The 21225-nt window shown below is 42.3% G+C and overlaps 2 protein-coding genes across 2 annotated transcripts in view; both read right to left on the bottom strand.

Annotated features, from left to right (window-relative positions):
• Positions 1–21225, bottom strand: part of TDRD12 (tudor domain containing 12) — a gene marked incomplete at its 5' end in the record, with an annotated part of 114500 nt that overhangs the window by 18134 nt on the left and 75141 nt on the right. Inside the window, 4 exons of the mRNA XM_080644450.1 lie at positions 10071–10170; positions 15000–15220; positions 15343–15482; positions 17157–17274. Of these exons, the coding sequence (XP_080500576.1) occupies positions 10071–10170; positions 15000–15220; positions 15343–15482; positions 17157–17274 (579 nt within the window). The remainder of the gene's footprint in view (positions 1–10070; positions 10171–14999; positions 15221–15342; positions 15483–17156; positions 17275–21225) is intronic.
• On the bottom strand, positions 11187–11474 carry LOC308235546 (UPF0450 protein C17orf58-like; the record flags this gene model as incomplete). Its single annotated transcript, XM_080644453.1, has 1 exon — positions 11187–11474. The coding sequence occupies one exon, from the start codon at positions 11472–11474 to the stop codon at positions 11187–11189; it is 288 nt and encodes a 95-aa protein (XP_080500579.1).

The raw sequence follows: 21225 nt of genomic DNA, 5'->3' as shown, positions 1-21225 counted from the left end.
ACATGTCAGTCATGGTTCCCAAGCCAGCCACTCTCCAGCACCCCTTGGAGAAAGCTGCCCTAATAAACCGTCAGTGCTTACTCAAGCCCACCCCACCTCAGGCAGGAGTTCAGTATCCCTTGCTGCTTGGCCAAGATCCTTTCCCAGGGAGTCTTCTCCCCTATGGTTTAGAGGCCCCATCAGTATGGCATTCCATTCATTAGCCCACTTGGTGACAGCAGTCAGTGAACATGAGGCAGTACGGAGGATGAGAAAAACTTACTACAATGTTACGAGAAATGGGCAGGGCACAATACATACACCAATAACAAAAATTTTTAAAAAGATGTACAAAGAAAAATGAGGAAAAACATACTAAAATGGTAATGGTGATTGTTTTAGAACAATAGGAATAAAGGAGAGTTTCTTCCTCCCCATACTTCCCAAATAAGAAGGCTTTATGTCAAGGAGAGGGGCCTCAGCACACAAAGTCCAGGCCTGAGCTGGCCTCATCTGCAGCAGTCCCTGCTGTAGGTCACTAGCACATCTAAAGGCACAGGTTGGCAGAAAGGAGGCAGCAAAAAGCAGCTTGTGAACTGGACTCTCTCAACAGGAGAGCATGAGGCCTCCAGACAGGGTAGGGTTATCAACGTGTCCTGATCTATCTCATACCGTTCTGTTTTCAGCACTGAAAGTCCCACATGCCAGAAAACCCCCAGTCTGGGCACCCTGGGAGGGTCCCTTCTCGACACCTCACCCCCCACCTGTTTTGATTCCACTCTCCCCTGTACCCGTGCACATAACTAACTCAGTTTGTTATGGTCACAGGATATAAGGTAAGGGTAAAAAGTCAATTGCAGCCCTAACTGGTTTGGCTCAGTGGATAGAGCGTCGGCCTGCGGACTGAAGGGTCTCAGGTTCGATTCTGGTCAAGGGCATGTACCTTGGTTATGGGCACATCCCCAGTAGGAGGTGTGCAGGAGGCAGCTGGTCGATGTTTCTAACTCTGTATCTCTCTCCCTTCCTCTCTGTAGAAAATCAATAAAATATGTTTTGTTTTTTTAAATCAATTCGTGTTTTTTTTAAGGGAGACATCTGTAATACTTTCTTTTTAAAATATTTTTAATGACTTCAGAGAGGAAGGGATGGGGAGAGAGAGATAGAAACATCAATGATGAGAGAGAATCATTGATCGGCTGCCTCCTGCACGCCCCCTACTGGGGACCGAGCTCGCAAGCCAGGCATGTACCCTTGACCAGAATTGAACCTGGGATCCTTCAGTCCACAGGCCGACACTCTATCCACTGAGCCAAACCAGCTAGGGCTCAATTGTATTTCTAAAACAACTAGAAAATAAAGTGGTCTTTTTTTTAAATTCTCAACCAAGGATATGATTTTTTTAAATATAATTTTATTGATTTCAGAGTGGAAGGAAGAGGGAGAGAGATATATAGAAACATCAATAATGAGAGCGAATCATTGACCGGCTGCCTTCTGCACACCCCATACTGGGGATCAAGCCCGCAACCTGGACATATGTCCTGATGAGGAATCAAACCATGACCTCTTGGTTCAAAGGTCGATGTTCAACCCTGAGGCATGCAGGCTGGGCTAGGACATGATTTTATTGATTTGAGAAAGAGAGAGAGAGAAACATGGATGTGAGAAACATCGATGGGTTGCCTCCCATACCCACCCCAGCCGGGGATCAAACCCACAACCTAGATATGTGCCCTGACACGAAATCAAACCCTCAACCTTCTGGTGTACAGGACAATGCTCCAACCGAGTTTTGATTTTCAAGTGGGAGAAAATATTTGCAATATATCTGACAAATGATATCCAGAATATATAAAGAATTATTAAAACTCAACAAAAAGAAAACCCTAAATTTTAAAAGTGCTCATAAATTCTGAACAGAGAGTTCATAAAAGAAGAGATACAAATAGTCAATAAGCAGTGAAAAGATGTCCAAACTTCTTTATCACCAGGGAAATACAAAATAAGATATCAGTGCAAATGCCATAGAGTGGCAAAAATTAAAGACTGAGAATACTAAGTATTGATGAGATTATACCAACCGGAATTCTCATATGCAGTGCTGGTGAGAATGCAGTTTCTTATAAATATACACTTATCATATGACCCAGCAATTTCACTCCAAGGTCTTACTCAAGAGAAATGAAAATGTATAAAAGACTTGAGACACAAATGTTCATGGCAGCCAGAAACACAACCCACCCAAATGCCCATCAACTTGTGAACAAACCATGATAAATCCATATAATGGAATCCTACTCAGCAATAAAACAGAGCAACACAGATGAATCTCAAAAGAATTATGCTGATAGAAATGAGACACAAAAGTCTACGTACTGTATGATTCCATTAATATGAATTCTAGTGAAGACAAACTGATAGTTACAGAGCAGCGGTTACCAGGGGTTGGGGAGTGGGAAAAGGATTGACTTACTTCAAGGGGGAAAGGAGAGACCTTTCTGGGGTAACAGAGGTTTCAGTATCGTGATGTGGTATTGGTTACATGAGTGTATATGTTTATCAAAACTGAACAAACTAGCCTGGCCAGTGTGGCTCCGTGGTTGAGTGTTGACCTATGAACCAGGAGGTCACGGTTCGATTCCCGGTCAGAGCACATGCCCAGGTTGCGGGCTCGATCCCCAGGTGTGCAGGAGGCAGCCAATTGATGATTCTCTCTCATCATTGATGTTTCTATCTCTTTCTCCCTCTCCCTTCCTCAGTCCCCGGTCAGCGTGCTTTCAGAGGGCAACCGACCAATGTTTATCTCTCATATCGATGTTTCTCTCTCTCTTTTTCTCTCTCTAAAATCAATAAAAATACATATCCTCAGGTGGTTGAAGAAAAAAGAGGCTTGGTTAAAAGGGTTCTGGGAAGATGGTGGTAGTCAAGTGTTATATTTTTTTTATTCTCCCTGAATCTCCATATAAAGACAGATCAATGAGACAGCAAACCAAAAAGCCAGGGAAACAATTTGCAATAAAACTGACAAAGTATCCCCATGGACCCCAATATAAAAGCAGATGAGAAAGACAACAGGGGAGAAAAATCTAGGTGACCTTGGATTTGGCAATGATTCTGTGTCCAAAAGCACGATCCATGAAAGAAAAAATTGGAATGTTGGGCTCCATTAAAATTAAGAACTTCCGCTCTGCCAAAAAATACTCTAAGGGGAATAAAAAGACAAGCCACAGACTTGAAGAAGTTTTTTGAAAAATACATATTTGATGGAGGACTGGTATCCAAAATATACAAACACTTAAAACTAAACAATAAGAAAACATACAACCACAGAACCAACATGGCAACACAGGTAAACGCTGGTACGCACTGCCTCCCTCAACCCCATCAAAGTTACAACTAAAATACAGAACCACCACCATCCAGAACCGCCCAAAATCTGGCTGAAAGTCCTACAAGTAGAGAAGTAAAGGAGAAAATACATCAAGATTGGTAGAAGGAGTTAGAGGTGCAGAACAGGCTGGTCCCACATCCATGTGTGCCTTTTTTTTTTTTTTAATTGGGAGAGATATCATCAAAGCCTCCTGTGAGAAGCAGGGGGTCCCAACCCCATACCAGACCCCCAGCCCAGGGAAGCTAAGTCCCCGTAACTTCAGGCTGTAAAAACCAGTGGGGATTGTGGCTGAGTGACAGGGATGCTACTGGAGTCCCAGTTGTTCCTCTTAAAGGGCCAGCACACAAACTTACATGGTCCTGCTTTCTCTGAGCTCCAGCACTGGATGGCAGCTTTGGGACAATCCAGGGATATCCGGGGAGGAAACAGACGGTCTGGCATTGGGGCAGGAACTTAGAGGCGGCTTTCTCCCAGACAGAGGTGCTCACAGGGGTCATTGTCCCTGTGCTGGGGCCTTCCCCATCGCAGAACTGACTGGCAGCCATATCTGAGTTTCTATCAGTATGGCCCATATTGTTCATTCCATCCTAGTGATTCCCTGAGACCCCACCCTATCCAATTTGCAGTCCCACCCAAGCTGTTTGCAGCAGCTTTTCCATATAAATGGCCTGTCCTAGCTCAGGCTTCAGACTTTGTTAAAATCTCTGGAAGCAGCAGCTGCTGGCATCAAACCTATCCATAAAAGGCCCAAGACCTGGCACTAGCACCAGCCTGCCTTGCTTCATAGCTGGGCTTTGCCTGGGCACTTCCTAGCTCAATACAAGTAGCAGCCATCTACAGATCTCTCTGAAGTTCCTGCCAGGTGGCCCCAGGCAGTGGCTGACTTTGCACCTCCTGGGAAGCCCCAGAGTCAGGGCCCTCAGTGAACAGCTTCAGACCACACCAGATTACAACATGATACATTCAAGGGGCAGACTCAGTGAGCACCAAAGCCCCACTACATAGCAGCTCTTCCATTGTGGATGCAGCTGGTCCTCACAGCCAATTGGCCTGGACGTCAATTCCTCCTGGTGACACCAACAGCAATCAAAGCTCAACTACAATAAGACTGAGCACATAGCCCACAAAAGGGCACACCTAGAGTGCCTAGATCCGGTGACTGGGGAAGCTGAGTCACTGGGCCCTACAGGACACCTACTACACAAGGCCACTCTACCAATTCCAGGAGACATAGCAACTCTACCCAATACATAAAAACAAACACAGGGAAGCAGCCAAAATGTGGAGACAAAGAAACATGTCACAAATGAAAGAAATGGAAGCAAGAAAACTACTGGAAACAGAGTTCAAAACAATGGTTATAAGGTTATTCAAGGATCTTAATGAGAGTTTCAAGGGAATTAATGAGAGCTTCAAGGGACTTAAGACTTTCAAGCATCTTAGTGATAATGTCAAATACGTGAAAAATGACCAGTAAGAAATTCAGCATATACTAACTGAAATAAAGAATAATTTATAGGGATTTAACCGGAGAATTAGAGGATTCTGAGAATCAAATCAATAATTTGAAATATGAGGGAGCAAAAAACACCCACTCAGAAGAGCAAAAATAGCTGAAACCGGTTTAACTCAGTGGATAGAGCGTCGGCCTGCGGACTGAAGGGTCCCGGGTTCGATTCCGGTCAAGGGCATGTACCTTGGTTGCGGGCACATCCCCAGTGGGAGGTGTGCAGGAGGCAGCTGATCAATGTTTCTCTCTCATCGATGTTTCTAGCTCTCTATCCCTCTCCCTTCCTCTCTGTAAAATATCAATAAAATATATTTTTTTAAAAAAAGAGCAAAAATAAAGAAGAATCCAAAAATATGAAGATAGTGTAAGAAGCCTCTGGGACAACTTCAAGGGTACCAACATTCACATTATGGGGGTGCCAGAAGGAGAAGAGAGAGTGCGAGATATTGAAGACCTATTTGAAGAAGTAATGACAGGAAACTTCCCTACCTGGTGAAAGAAATAGACTTACAAGTCCAAGAAGGGCAGAGAGTCCCAAATAAGAGGAGGCCAAAGAGAACCACACCAAGAAACATCATAATCAAAATGCCAAGAGTTAAAGACAAAGAGAGAATCTTAAAAGCAGCAAGAGAAAAGCAGTTAGTTACCTACAAGGGATTGCCCATATGAGTGTCAGCTGATTTCTCAAAAGATACTTTGCAGGCCAGAAGGGAGTGGCAAGAAATATTCAAAGTGATGAACAGATAAGAAAAAGCTAAAGGAGTTCATCACCACCAAACCAGTACTACATGAAATGTTGAGGGGGAGGGGATGGAAGGGAGAAGGGGGAAGGAGGAGAGGAAGAGAAGAAGAGGAGGAGGAGAAGGAAGAAGATGGAAGAGGAGGAAGAGAAAAAAGTTGAATAATAAAATGGCAATAAATACATGTCTATCAATAACTAAATTTAAAAATCAAACGAATAAGAAACCTAATGAGCATAATAAACTGATGAATAAAGTAGAATAAGAGCCATGGAACAGATTCACAAATCTCAGAGGGAAGAGGGTTGGGGAGCAGGGAGAGATTAACCAAAGATCTTACATGCATATATGCATTACCTATAGACACAGACAATAGGGTGGTGAAGGCCTGGGGTGGGGCGGTAACAGGGTAGTGGGGGGCAATGAGAGGAAAAAGGGAAACATCTGTAATATTCTCAACAATAAAGATTTAAAAAAACAACATACATCCAGATTAAAAAATGGGCAGCCCAGCCAGTGTTGCTCAATAGTTAGAGCACTGGTCTATGCACTGAAGACTCGTAGGTTTGATTCCCAGCCCCAGGGCATGTGCAGGAGGCAACCAATCGATGTGTCACATCGATGTTTCTCACTCTCTCTCTTCCCTTCCACTCTCCCTAAAAATCAATGGAAAAAAATATCCTGGAGTGAGAATTAACAACAAAAAGTAGGGCAAAAAACCCGAACTAATATCCCACCACCCACCAAAGAAAATATACAAGTGACAAATAAGCATATGAAAAGATGTTCAAAATCATGTCATCAGGGCCCTAGCTGGTTTGGCTCAGGGGATGAAGCATCGGCCTGCGGACTGAAAGGTCACAGGTTCAATACCCCTCAAAGGCACATATTTCAGTTGCAGGCTCGATCCCCGGCCCCAGATGCAACCACATTGATGTATCTGTCTGTCTCTCCCCCTCCACTCTCTCTAAAAATCAATAGAAAAATATCCTCGAGTGAGGGTTAAAAGAAGACAAAACAAAATCATATGTCATCAGGGAAATACAAATTAAAACAAGATACCACTACCAACCTGGCTGGTATGGCTCAGTAGATAGATCGTCAGCCCACGCGCTGAAGGGTCTCAGGTTCGATTCCCAGTCAAGGGCACAAACCTTGGTTTGCAGGTTCAATCCCTGGCCCTGGTTGGGGCGTGTATGGAAGGCTAGCAATCAATGTGTCTCACGTTGATATTTCTCTCTCCCCCTCCCTCCCTCCCTCCATCCCTTCCTTCCACTCTCTAAAATTCAATGGAAAAAATATCCTATTAGAAAGGCTAAAGGCTAATAAGAGCCAAAACACTGCCAACGTCAAATGCTGCTAAAACTCATTCACTGCTGGTGGGAATGCAAAATGGTACAGGCCCTTCAGAAAGCAGTATGGCAGTTTTTTACAAAACAAAAATTCTTACTATACAATCCTGCAATCACACTCTTTGGTATTTCCTCAAGTAGTTGAGAAAAACATCCATGTGAGAGAGAAACATGAGGATTGATCCTGAAACCTGGGTACACGCTCTGACCAGGAATCGAACCTACTACTGTGTTTCCCCGAAAATAAAACATCCTCCGAAAATAAGACCTGCTTACAGGTTTCCTTCTGAGTGAAATATAAGGCATCCCCCCGAAAATAAGGCCCCCAGGCTCTGTCTCAGAATGAAAATTAATTTACCGTAAACTGGTCGCTAGGGCCGCCCCGACTGGCATCTAGCAACCAGTGACGTTACGCAGAGTCCTGACGTCACTGCTGTGTGGAGGCGGAGCGGAGGTCGGAGTGAGTGGTGAGCGCGGGGCGGGAGAGAGGAGGAGACTTTCGCAGATGCGTGTAGAAGAACAGGAGGATTAGAGCGGACGGGACGCGGCGAAGGTGGTGAGTGCTGGTCTGTCTCTGGTGACACTACCTGATGCTCGTGGCCGCCTTCATGATGACTGAAGGTTCTCAGTCAGTGGCAGACCCTGCTCCAGCCCAGATCCAGGCCCCAGCAAGCCCAGTGACAGTCCTCAGGCAGGCCCCAGGGGGTAAATGTCTGATAAAGGGGTAGGGGGGATGTCTGGTGAAGGTGTTCAGTGGCACAGGGGTGGGGGGAGGGGGATCACTTAAAATGATACAGGAGGATCAGAGGGGGCAATCAAAATGACACAGGAGGATCAGAGGGGACAATCAAAATGACACAGGAGGATCAAAAGGGGTTACTAAAATGGTAATCCCCCCCCTTATTCTCCTGTGCCATTTTGATTCCCCCCTCTGACCCTCCCGTGTCATTTTGAGTGATCCCCTCCCCGCACCTTGATACCCCAATTCCTTTTTTTTTTACCCCTACGGTAGAAATGAGCGCAAAAAGAGAAAGCTACTCCGTGGAGTACAAGAAAAAAATCGTGGAAGACTCTTGGGGCCAAAATCTTACTGCTTTCTGCAAAGAGAAGATGTTGAGTATCCGATTGGTCCGAAAATGGCGAGCAGAGTATAGTAACCTCATTGAACAAGTGGACAAGGGAAATGCTAAGAAGCGCAAGTGTGGATCAGGTCGGCAACCATTATTTTCCGAGCTGGAAGACCTGATCTGTGAATGGGTTGTTGACAGGAGAGCAAAGGCTTTGGTTGTGAATAGGGCTCAGATTCAAGAATTTGCCCTTGCAATGGTACCACAGTTTGACATAGCCCCCGAAGACTTCAAAGCATCACAACACTGGCTGGATAATTTCCTTCAGCGAAGTGAACTGTCTTTAAGAAGATCTACAACATTGTTTAGGTTGGAAGATACTCAAGTTATTAAGCGAGCACTTGCATTCAAGTCCTTTATTGATGATGCTGACTTCTCTAAATACAATCTTTCCAACATGATGGCTATGGATGAAATTGCAGTGTTTATGGGCCAATCATCTCAAACAACAATTGAACAGCGGGGTGCCTCCTTAGCGTACATTCCCTCCACTGCTTACGAAAGTGCACGTGTTTCCTGTATTTTGGCAATTCGTCTGGATGGCACTAAAATCCCACCTTTAATCATTTCTAAGGGCAAGAAGGAAAAGATTGAACGTGTTTTGGGCGTTTTTATTCTTGAAACTGAAAAAGCCTGGGCCACACAAGCAGTTTTAAGGAAGTGGGTCGATTTTATGCTGCCGCTTGTTATGCGAGGGAGCCAAAGAGGTCTGCTAGTCTGGGATGCAGCCAGCACTCACTGCGCTAAAGACATGAAGACATTTCTTCACAAAAGAAAAATAGATCAGATAATGATTCCCGCAGGAATGACGGCCTATCTCCAGACTCTTGATATTGCAATAAACAAGCCATTCAAAGACAATTTGCGCATGGAAATTAATGACTACATTGAAAATAGAATGGAGAGAAATCAGCGTGGAAACTTTGTGAAACCTAAACTGCAAGAAGTTGTGACTTGGGTGAAGAATTCATGGGAGAAAATCACTGACAGTTGCATTGCAAGTGTGCACTGCGAGCAGGCTACCTTGACAAGAAGTACTCATTTAAAGACAGTGCTATTGCTAAACATGAGAGATTTGGTCCACTGATTCTGAAAGAAATGGAGTCACAAGAATTTCACCAGGAAATTCAGGAATTGGATTGTTATGATGATGTTCCAGAAGATGATGACATGATTGTCATTGAATAAATGAGTAAATTCTTGATACTGTAGGATTCACAGTTTGTCTGGTTTGTGTTGACAACTACCGTACTACCATACCGTATACAGGTAATAAATTTCCTTTATTTTCATTTAACAATAAATGTGTACCGTATTCTTCTTCATGGAAAAATAAGGCATCCCCTGAAAATAAGACCTAGCGTGTCTTTGGGGGCAAAAAATAATATAAGACACTGTCTTATTTTCGGGGAAACACGGTAGTATGACCTTCCAGTGCACAAAATGACACTCAACCAGGAAAATAAATCTGTTGTTGTGAGTCACCCAGTTTGTGGTTTGTTACCGCAGTCCCAGAAAATGAGTACAGCACAACAGATATACTTTAAGGGAAAGGGACGGTGAAAAGGAAATCAAGCTCAAAAAGTAATAAAAAGGATTCAAAAGAAAGCAACGAACTCTTAACTCAGTAATTCTATCTGCATCTCAGAATTTTCCTCAAAGCAATAATCATGGATGTTCTGAAAAGATTCATGTGGTCAATGCATTATTTTTAATAATCCCTCCCCCAAAAAAACAACTTTCTTTCTGAAATTGTTGAAGGGGTTTATCCACTTTCCCAATTTGATCTTGATTTTCTAAATAACCTGGGAGCCTTCTAAGGATATGTGCCTATTGTTGGATTAATGGTGTTAAATTAATACTGACCACTGGAAGTCATAATTATATTCCACTAAGATTCTGCTGCTTAAAAAATATGTTCATTAAAATGACCATTAATCATTCAACAAAACAATCTTCAACAGAACTTACTTTAATGTATCCAAACATTGGTATAGCATGGTTGGATAATTTTCTTGGATTGTCTATTTCTGGATTAACATGGTGTCGATCAGGACAAATCCTTTTGTCTCTGAAAAAAAGTACCCAGATTTTAAAATCAGTTACAAATCTATAATTTAAATCAGAGAACTTTTACTTGAAACACTTTAAAAGATAAATAATATACTAAGTATTTCAGATGACACTAACGAAGTATGTAAAAAAGGACCCTAAATTTTAATTAATGCTGAATTAAGGAATTACTTCATGATTTCTTTACACATTCTTTTTCTTCTTTTTTTTTTTCAAGGCAAGGTTTACTGCTTTACAAACACAAACATGATATTTGGTCTTAATAGAAAAATGACATCAGATACACCCTGAATATGTTTAGCATTGGGATAGCTGACAGTTCAGCACAAAACACAGGTTTTTAGGAGCAGGGAGGCATGAAAATAAACTATCTTACACTTTGGTACATCAGAAACACTTGTTTAATATTTTGCTTGAATTAAGCCCTTAATATTCTTTAAGTGTAAAACTTCATAACGTGTCTTGGGCTCTGACCCATCTGTTTGATCTATATGACATCATTCATGTCTTTGACTAGTGCACTTACTGTTATGTACAGAACTTTAAAAATGTGATGCTGTAGGTATAACATTTGGTATGATACATGATATAAACTATTCAAAGTGTATATAAAATCAAGGAAATGTTTTTGTGAACTATTTCTACTGAGAATGTATTTAAATTAAAATAATTAAAAATAAACAGCATGAAGCAGTGATCTGTTAATGGGACAGGTCAGTAGCTATGTGCACAACTAGCACTAAGAGTAACTTTCCCACCGAGCTCAGAAGCATACATTTAAGAAGCATCTTGTAAATAAGAAGGTGACAACTTCACGATTAGAGTTGGAACTAAGCAACTAATTCATAAAAAGGAGCCATGTGCCCTATTGTAAAGGAAGGTCCCATTACAATGGACCTTCCCACAAAACATAGGTTTTCAGGAGCAGGGATTACATGATTACATGAAGATAGACCTTTCCTGTCTTGATCAATTCCAAGTCTCTTATGATCCAGAAATGCTGGGATGGTAAATTCAAATGCATTGGGTGTGAACTGCACCTTGAACTTGCACATCCCTTTTTCGGTTAAACCTTTTCATGTAGCTGCTGCTGCTCCAGAGCAGTCCATCTCCTGGTCGGAGCCGCCCTCTTAGGACCTGGAGCAGACCTGTCTGCCGTCTCTTATGGTAGATGTAGCCCATCACAATATACCTGCTGCCGGGTTTCAACTCTGGACATGTCTTATTGCGGCTGGAGGAGTCTAGGGCTAAGATGTGGACTCGGAAGAAAAAGCCATCTGGAGTGATGTACAGGCGGTTCATCTCGTACAGCCCGTCCCGGTCCACCAGCAGAGTCACCAGCTGGATCCCTGGGCCGACCACGTCCACATCATGCACGATTCCGTTCACTGCGAATTCCCTGGCGCAGTAGAACTCGCGCTTGTCCAGATCCACCCGACAGGCGTGCGTGCAGGACTCGGCGCCCGGGATCCGCGTCGCCCCGTGGCCAATCCTGGCGCAGCAGCGGCGGCGCGGGGACCGCGGGCGGGAGGCCTTCTTTAGACATTCTTAAGTGTAATACATAAATAAATAAAATGGATTTCCAAGATAAAGACTCTGAGCCAGTCCTTAACCCAAGCATGTCAAACTCACAGCCTGTGGGCCGCAGGCCTCCTTTATTTGGCCCGTTAGCCTTTGAGTTTGACATGCTTGCCTTAACCCAAACTTAGAAGTACTTGAAGCTTCAGTTTTAAAAGTCAACATTCTACTTAAAGGCATAGTGGAAACTGCTGATAATACCCTGTTTAATGTAACACAGATTTAAAAAATGCATGTAAAATTATCTTAAAATTACATTAAATCCAATAGATAAATTATTAGACATCTACTACCCTGTCCCAGCTATCCATTTATGTATCAAGTAATGGCATTATGTCTGGATTAGGGAGAGGCTCCTATGACTGTTAAGATATCCATTTTCTCCAAACTGATTTACAGAATCGATGCAGTTGCTATCAAAATTCCAGCAGAGTTTTTGAACAAGTTGACAAACCTGTTCTACAACGTATACAGAGATGCAAGAGACTTATAGTAGCCAAAACAATCTTGAAGAAGGGCAAAGTTGGAGAACTTAATATGCCAGATGCCAAGACTCACTATAATATATGCTACAATACTTGAGAAAAAAGTAGACTGGTATAAGGATAGACAAGTAGATCAATGTAACCAAAAGAGTCCACAAAGGGAACACATATACTATCATCTGGTTTATATTAAAGGCACCAACTTAGTGAGGACACAATGATGATTTAAATAAATGATGCTGCAGCAAGTGATTTGAAAAAGTAAGCTGTGCCTCGAATCTCACACTGTACACAAAGTTAACTCGATATGGATCACACAACTACATGTGAAAGCTAAAGCTACAAAGCTTCTAGGCAGTGGTTCTCAACCTTTCTAATGCCGCGACCCTTTAATACAGTTCCTCATGTTGTGGTGACCCCCAACCATAAAATTATTTTCGTTGCTACTTCATAACTGTAATTTTGCTACTTTTAATGAATCGTAATGTAAATATCTGTGTTTTCCGATGATCTTAGGCGACCCACAGGTTGAAAACCGCTGCTGTAGAGCCTAAGATCATGGGAAAACACAGATATTTACATTACGATTCATTAACAGCAGCAAAATTACAGTTATGAAGTAGCAACGAAAATAATTTTATGGTTGGGGGTCACCACAACATGAGGAACTGTATTAAAGGGTCACGGCATTAGAAAGGTTCAGAACCACTGTCTAGAGCAGCCTTGGGCAAACTATGGCCCGCCGGCCGGATCCGGCTGTTCTATCCGGTTCTCTTGCTCTCCCCTCCGCTCCTTTGCTTTGAATTTATATTAGTTCACACAAACACTCCATACATGCTTTTGTTCTGGCCCTCTGGTCCAGTTTAAGAACCCATTGTGGCCCTCGAGTCAAAAAGTTTGCCCACCCCTGGTCTAGAGCAATGGTCGGCAAACCGCGGTTTGCGAGCCATGGTTTGCCGCTCTGTTGACTAATGAGTTTGCCGACCACTGGTCTAGAGGATAAAGAAGACTGCCTTCATGACCTGGAGACAGACAAATATTTCTTACATAAGGACATGAAAAACAGTAGCCACAAAATACTTCATTAGTATTTAAAATGCCTGCTCATCAAAAGACTATTAAAAGAGTGAAAACACAAGCCACAGACTGGGAGAAGATATTCTCAATGCATTTATCTGATAAAGCACTTCTATCTAGAATAAATTAATTAACCCTACAAACCAATAAAAAAAAGATAAACACCCATTTTTTAATAATGGGCAAAAGACCTGAACAGGCACATCACAAAAAGAGGATTGTCTAATGTGCCCCAAGCATATGAAGAGACAGTCAACATCATTAATTATTAGCAAAACAAAAGAAAATCACAATGGTTTACCACTACAACCCAGAATACTAAGTGTTGGTGAGGATATAAAGTAACTCAAACTTTCTCACACATTACTGATTAAACTGTAAAATGGTCAAGCACTTTGGAAAAGTTAAACATATGCTTATCCCATGATCTATCAATTCCACTCCAAAGTATATAATCATGAGAAATGGGTTCATATTTCCACAAAAATATAGGTACAAGAATGTTCACAGCAGCTTCCTATATAATAGCCCAAACTGGAAACAACTCATAGGATCATGAAGAGAAGAACAGATATATACATTGTGTTATCTATATACTAGAGGCCTGGTGCATGAAACTCGTGCACGGAGGGGATGAGGGGGTCCCTCAGCCCAGCCTGTACCCTCTCCAATCTGGGACACCTTGGGGAATGTCCAACTGCTGGATCGGGCCTAAACCGGCAGTCGGACATCCCTCTCACAATCGGGCACTGCTGGCTCCTAACCAATCGCCTGCCGGCATGATTGTCCCTAACTGCCCTCCCCTGCCAGCCCAATCGCCTCCAACTGCCCTCCCCTGCAACTGCCCTCCCATGCCAGCCCAATCGCCCCCAACTGCCTTCCCCCACAGGGCTGAGGGGACTGGGGGACTGAGGCTGGATGAGGCAGGGATGGGGGACTGGGGGACTCTGGCTGGATGAGGCGGGGCTGAGGGGACTGGGCACCGCCATCTTGTGGCTGTGGGTGCCACCATCTTGTGAGGGCGTGTCAATTAACATATTCCCTCTTTATTGGCTGTGGGCGCCGCCATTTGTGAGGGTGTGATGGTTAATTAGCATATTCCCTCTTTATTAAATAGGATATAAAGGCCTAAGTGACCGGTACGACTGGCTGACCGGCTAGTAGCTATGACGCACACTGACCACCAGAGGGCACTCAACGCAGGAGCTGTCCCTAGTGGTCAGTGCGCTCCCACAGCCAACCTCCTGCGGTCCCTCCCCCCCGCCAGCCGGCCCTGATTGGGACTGGGCAAGATGGCCCCAATCGGCCCCCATCACTGGCCAGGCTGAGGGACCCCACCCTGCATGATTTCGTGCACTGGGCCTCTAGTATTCATATAATAGAATACTGAGCTACTAAATAAACAAATAAGCAAAAGGCTGATACATATACAGATAAATGTCACAGATATTAGGTTGAATATGAAGTCAAAAACAAGCAAAACGGATCAGTGTTGAAGGATATCAGGAGGGTGTTACTTCTGGAGGAAGGGCACCTTGGGAAGGAGCATGAGAGGGTTTTTGGGCACTCTCCAGAGCCAGGTGGTGGTTTACATGGATGCACACATGTAACAAGTCATCGAGCTGTAAACTGACCACCTGTGCCCTTGACTGTATATGTCAATGATAAAAAAAGATGCCTGACTTACTTGCAAAATCCAAAAGCCTTAAGATATGGACAGAGAGGCCTTCCGGCTTTCTTTTCCTCCTTGGCTTCTAGAACGCCTGCAGTAAACTGATACAGCTCTGATGGAATCTTGGCATCTGCTCTTTCCAAGTATCGCAAAACACCCACAGCATGGCATGAACTTCTCTCCGTCAGCAGCAAGACAGATTTGGTCTTTTTACCTCCCTGTTTTGCAAGAGAACCCTTAAAATCAGGGTGAATAAAGGAAGTGGATCATCCATACCAGTCTGAACAATAAAACTTTGTGGATTCTGAATTTTTTATTACACAGTAGAATATTTAAAGATAATAAAACTTAATCAAACCTGTTCAGTTAAACTCTGAAAATGATCAGACATGCAATATAGGCGTCCACCAAAAATTTTTCGTGAGGAAGGAAAGCTGAAGTGAATCACACATGTGGCATCAGTGATGGCCAAGAGTGGTATGCAGTCATCAGTTAAGGCTAGAGAAAAGGAGACGGACAATTTCAAATGAGACTAGGGTTTTACTGCACTCTACCAAACAATTCCTGCAATCATCTATAATAATAAAAGCGTAATATGCTAAAAAGTCCTTCCTTCTAGACAAAGCCGCGGTGGGCAGGGGCTGAAGCAGAGGCAACAAAGACCCCCCACCCCCGGCCACCACGGCGGCGGCCACCAAGGCCCTTGCACGAATTTTATGCATCGGGCCTCTAGTACTTCAATACATTTCTTTATTGCATTTTACTTTTTAGATGCAAAAAAGCCTTTCCCTTTTCTTTCTTTCTTTTTTAATATATATTTATTCATTTCAGAGAGGAAGGGAGAGGAAGAGAGCAATAGAAACATTAGTGATGAGAGAGAATCATTGATTGGCTGCCTCCTGCACATCCCCTACTGGGGATTGAGCCCACAACCCAGGCATGTGCCCTGACTGGAAATCCAACTGTGACCTCCTGGTTCATAGGTCTATGCTCAACCACTGAGCAACACCAGCCAGGCCCTTTTTCTTTTTATTTATTGACTTGAGAGAGAGAGAGGAAGTGGGTGGCGGGGGCGGGGAGAGACATCGCTTTGCTGTTTCACTTGTTTATGCAGTCACTGGATGCTTCTTGTATGTACTCTGACCAGGGATGGAACCCACAGCCTTGGCATATCAGGATAACACTCTAACCAACTGAGCTACTGGGCCAGGGCTTTCCCATTTTTTCCAATATATGTCACAGCCCTGTGATTAAATTCCAGAGAAAAAGTGGTCTCCTTTTAGCTTAAGGAAAAAAAAACCCTCTTTTTGCTGAAAATTTAGGCTGCCCATATCTATTTTAACATTTATTTTATACATTTTGACTTTAAAAAATTTTTAAATATATTCTATTGGGTTTGTTTTTTTTACAGATAGGAAGGGAGAGGGATAGAGAGTTAGAAACATCGATGAGAGAGAAATATCAATCAGCTGCATCCTGCACACTCCCTACTGGTATGTGTCCGCAACCAAGGTACATGCCCTTGACTGGAATTGAACCTGGGACCCTTGAGTCCGTAGGCCGACGTTCTATCCACTGAGCCAAACTGGTTAGGGCTGACTTTTAAATTTCTAATACTAAATGTCACAATCATTTATGACATGCTTCATCACAGGCACATGTGTATCTATAAATGAGACAGTGATCCTCACGCTGGAACTCTAGGGAGAATGACTCTAGACTAAGGAAGGTTGCTGCCTAATGTCCTGAGAGCCCGGGGGTGCACCTAGATCCACTTCAATATTAAACGTTTTAAATATATATATTTTTATAGAAAGAGGAAGGGATAGTGAGAGAAAGAAACATTGATGTGAGAGTGAAACATTCATCAGTTGCTTCCTGCACGCCCCCTACCGGGGATCAAGCCCGAAAGCAGGGCATGTGCCCTAACAGAAAACCGAATCAGCAACCTTTCAGTGCACAGGATAACACCCAACCAACTGAGCCACACTGGCTAGGGCAACGATAAAATCTTAATAGAGGTTAATTTTCATTTTGAAATTCAGATTAATAAATTCTCAATAAATCTGGAAAATGATGAGAAATTTGGAGATGAGATACATAAATGAATTGAAGGCATGATTCCTAATACCTCCGCCTTCTCTAAATATAAGAAGAAATTAAAACACATACCTAATACAATGTGAGAGCCAGAACTTAACTTCTTCTTCCACTGTTCTAATACACTTTTTAAATTAAAAATCATTTCTTTATGCATTTTCAAGCAAAATATTGAACTGCTTTCTACCACCTAAAGATGAAACCAAGAGAACAGTTCATAGTCAAGAACATAAATTTGAATTTAATTGTACTGTCAATAATCATCAATATAAACCATTTAAAATTATCTATGAGGGTTGTATCACTGATAAAATAATTCCTATAATGAGATGATTGTTGATATAAATAAATATATTTCCAAAATTCCCTATTTTAGATCTAAAAATTTGCTCAAGTGAAACAAACATTATTTTGCTGAATTATTTCCTTCTTTTTCAAATAATGCACACATGCATATGCATGTGTGTGTATGTGTGTATACACATGTATATACAGATATCTGTACATACAGTAGACTCTTGAACAACATATGGGTTGGGGGTGCTGACCCCCCATGCAGTCGAAAATCCGTTTTGACTCCCCCAAAACGTTAACTACTTATAGCCTACTTTTAACCTCAAGCCTTACTGAAAACACTCAATTAACATACATTTTGTATGTTATCTGTATTATATACTGTATTCTTACAATAAAGCTAGAGAAAAAATATTAAGGAAGTCATAAGGAAGAGAAAATACTTTTACAGAACTAAATGTATTCATTGAAAAAAACCTGTGTATTGTAGATTGCGCTGCTATGAACATAGGGGTGCACATATGCCTTCTGATTAGTGTTTCAGGTTTCTTTTCTTTTTTCCAGCTTTACTTTTTTTCCTGTTTTTTTGTTTGTTTGTTTGGTTGGTTGATTTTAAATATATTTTTATTGATTTGAGAGAGGAAGAAAGAGGGAAAGAGAGATAGAAACATCCATGATGAGAGAGAATCATGGATCAGCTGCCTCCTGCAAGTCCCCCGATGGGGATCAAGACCTCAACCTAGGCATGTGCCCTTGACCAGAATTGAACCTGGGACCTTTCAGTTCGCAGGCTGACGCTCTATCCACTGAGCCAAACCAACTAGGGCCAGTTTTTTTTTATTTCAAGAAAAATGATTTTAAATATAATAATGTTACATACAATAAACACCAATTATTCAAGAAAAATTATCTTACATATAATATTACATGCAATAAACATTAATACTTCAAGAATAAAAGGATTTTAAGTATTATATTACCAAAACTATACTAACATAGCATGATATCACAAAAGTTGTAGGAATTTATTAGAAATCTGCAAATAACAGGATTACTTCCATTATATTCTAGTATATATTTTTTTCCCTCTGGCTCTATTTTTGTTCACTAGTTTATGTTGTTCATTATATTCCACAAATGAGTGAAATCATATGATATTTATCTTTCTCCGACTAGCTTGTTTCGCTTAGCATGATGCTTTTAGTCTATTTTGTTGGATATGAGTATTGCTACTCCAGCTTTTTTTTTCTTTTCCATTTGCATGGAAAATTTTTTTCCTTCCCTTCACTTTCATCCTGTGTGTGTCTTTTGTTTTGAGGTGGGTCTCTTATAGACAGCATATAGTTGGGTCATGTTTTTGTATCCATTCAGCTACCCTACACCTTTGGATTGGAGCATTTAATCCATTTACATTTAGGGTTATTATTGAGAGGTACTTATTTATAGCTATTTTAATTCTGTATGGCTAGGCTTCTCTCTCTGTTTCTTCTCAGCAATCCCTTACAACAATCCCTTTAGCATTTCTTGTAATGTTGGCTTGATGGTGATGAACTCCTTTACTTTTTGTGTTGTTTTTTTTTTTGGTCTGGGAAGCTCTTTATTTGACTGTCTATTTTGAATGATAGCCTTGCTGGATATAATAATCTTGGTCTCAGATCCTGCCTTTCCATTACCTTAAGTACTTCATGCCATTCCCTTCTGGCCTGTAGAGTTTCTGATGAGAAATCAGGTGGCAGCCTTATGGGAACTCCTTTGTAGGTAACAGTTTTTGTTTTTTTTTCTCTCGCTGCCTTTAAGATTCTCTGTCTTTAATTTTTGGCATTTTACTTATGATGTGTCTGGTCATGGGTCTGTTTGGGTTCTTCTTGTTTGGGGTTCTTTCTCTGAACCTCCTGAACTTGTGTGACTTTTTCCTTTACCAGGTTAGGGAAGTTTTCTACCATTATTTCTTCAAACACCTTCTCTATTCCTTTCTCCCTTTCTGCCTCTTCTGGCACACCTACTATTCTAATATTGTTATGTTTCACATTGTCCCACAGCTCCCTTACGCCGTTCTCCTGTTTTTTAATTATTTTTTCTTTTTGGTTCTCTAATTGAGTGATATTTTAAACTCTGTCTTCTAATTCACTGATTCAATCCTCAGCTTCCCCTGATCTGCTGTGTATTCCTTCCAATGTGTTCTTTATTTTTCATATAAATTTCTCTCTTCTTTTAGAGAATTCGATAGTTCTTTCATTTGGGGGTTGTTTGTTTCCTTATTTTGGTTATCTGTTTGGGTTTGTGACTATGATTTAGGTAGATCCTCTATACCGCTCAATCTCTAGTGCAGGACAGTGTTAAAGACTATTTCTGACTAATTGGATCAGGCAAAGACTCAAAGCCTCCAGAGACCACCTCTATCTACAGATTAATAGGATTCCGACTTGAATTACCCCCAGGCAATCGTCCTCAGGTGTGGCAAGAGTTTTTTTCAACAGGGTGGGGCAGTTGCTTCTTTCTGGAGGCTAATTGTTACTTTTAATCTCTTAAGTGGCATCAGGGGAAGGTGTTTTCCAATAGGGTGTGTCCACTGTCTTCCCCCCAGGCAAGACAGATGTGTATGTGGGAAAGATGTCCTCCACTGTGTGAGGGAATGACTCAGCCCAGGAAACTTGGGGTGTCTACCTTCTGAGCTCTATCCCCCAAGTTCCCAGTCCTGGGTTCTGCTCTCACAGCTCCAGTCCACTTCACCCTCCCTCTGCCAGAGCACCAGGGGGGTGGCTGCACAGGGAATTTTTGTGTGTTGGCCCTTTAAGAGGGTGCCCAAACTTTCAGCTGCCACTCCCTGGCAGACAGCACCCCACTGCTTTTCACAGCTAGATGCTATGTGGGTACCCTCCTCAGTTTGGTGCTCTCTGTTGGGGAGCCCAGCTTCGGGAATAGGTCCCAGAGTTCTCAGTGGCACCCCCCACAGCTGAGATATCTCTCCAGGACTTCAGTTGCCGTCTGTGGGTGCCCGGCCAGCCCTTTCACACCTCTGCCCCTCCTACCAGTCTCTATGCAGTCTCCACCTTTGGTCCTTGGGTATCAGGGTTCTCTCCTGTGAGTTTTCCATTGATTATTCAGGAAGCCTTTCCGTATTTCAGCTGTAATTCCAGCTTGTCCCTGGGAGCATGTCCGTGCAGCATCCTCCTACTCTGCTGCCATTTTTAATCCGGTGTTTCCAGTTTCTTAGGATATAGTCCTAGAAGTGGGATCACTGGGTCAAATGGCAGTTCCATATTTAATTTTTTTGAGGAAACTCCATACTTTTTTCCATAATGACTGCACCAGTCTGCATTCCCACCAGCAGTGTACAAGGATTCCCTTTTCTCCACACCCTCTTCAGCACTTTGTCATTTCTTGGATTTGTTGATGGTAGCCATTCTGATAGCTAAGATCTGGAAACAGCCCAAGTGCCCATCAGCAGATGAGTGGACAAAAACTATGGTACATTTACACAATGGAATACAACTTGGCTATAAAAATGAAAAAACTCTTACCATTTGCAACAACATGGATGGACCTGGAGAGTATTATGCTAAACTAAATAAGCCAGTCAGAGAAAGATAAATATCACATGATCTTACTCATATATGGAATCTAATGAACAAAATAAACTGAAGAACAAAATAGATCCAGAGACATAGAAGCATGGAACAGACTGATGAATTTCAGAGGAAAGGTGGGGCTGGGAGGGTGGGTGCGGAGGGATTAACCGGAAACTTATAATGCATATATGCATAACCCATGGACACAGACAAGAGTGTGGTGAAGGCCAGGGAGAGGTGGGTGTGGGGTGAAGGGGATTAATGGGAAAAGAAAAACA

This window comes from Plecotus auritus, assembly GCF_963455305.1.
Source record: "Plecotus auritus genome assembly, chromosome: 10".
NCBI classification, from domain to species: domain Eukaryota; kingdom Metazoa; phylum Chordata; class Mammalia; order Chiroptera; family Vespertilionidae; genus Plecotus; species Plecotus auritus.
The sequence above is the reverse complement of the archived record's forward strand: the minus strand, read 5'-3'. Positions and strand labels throughout refer to the sequence as shown.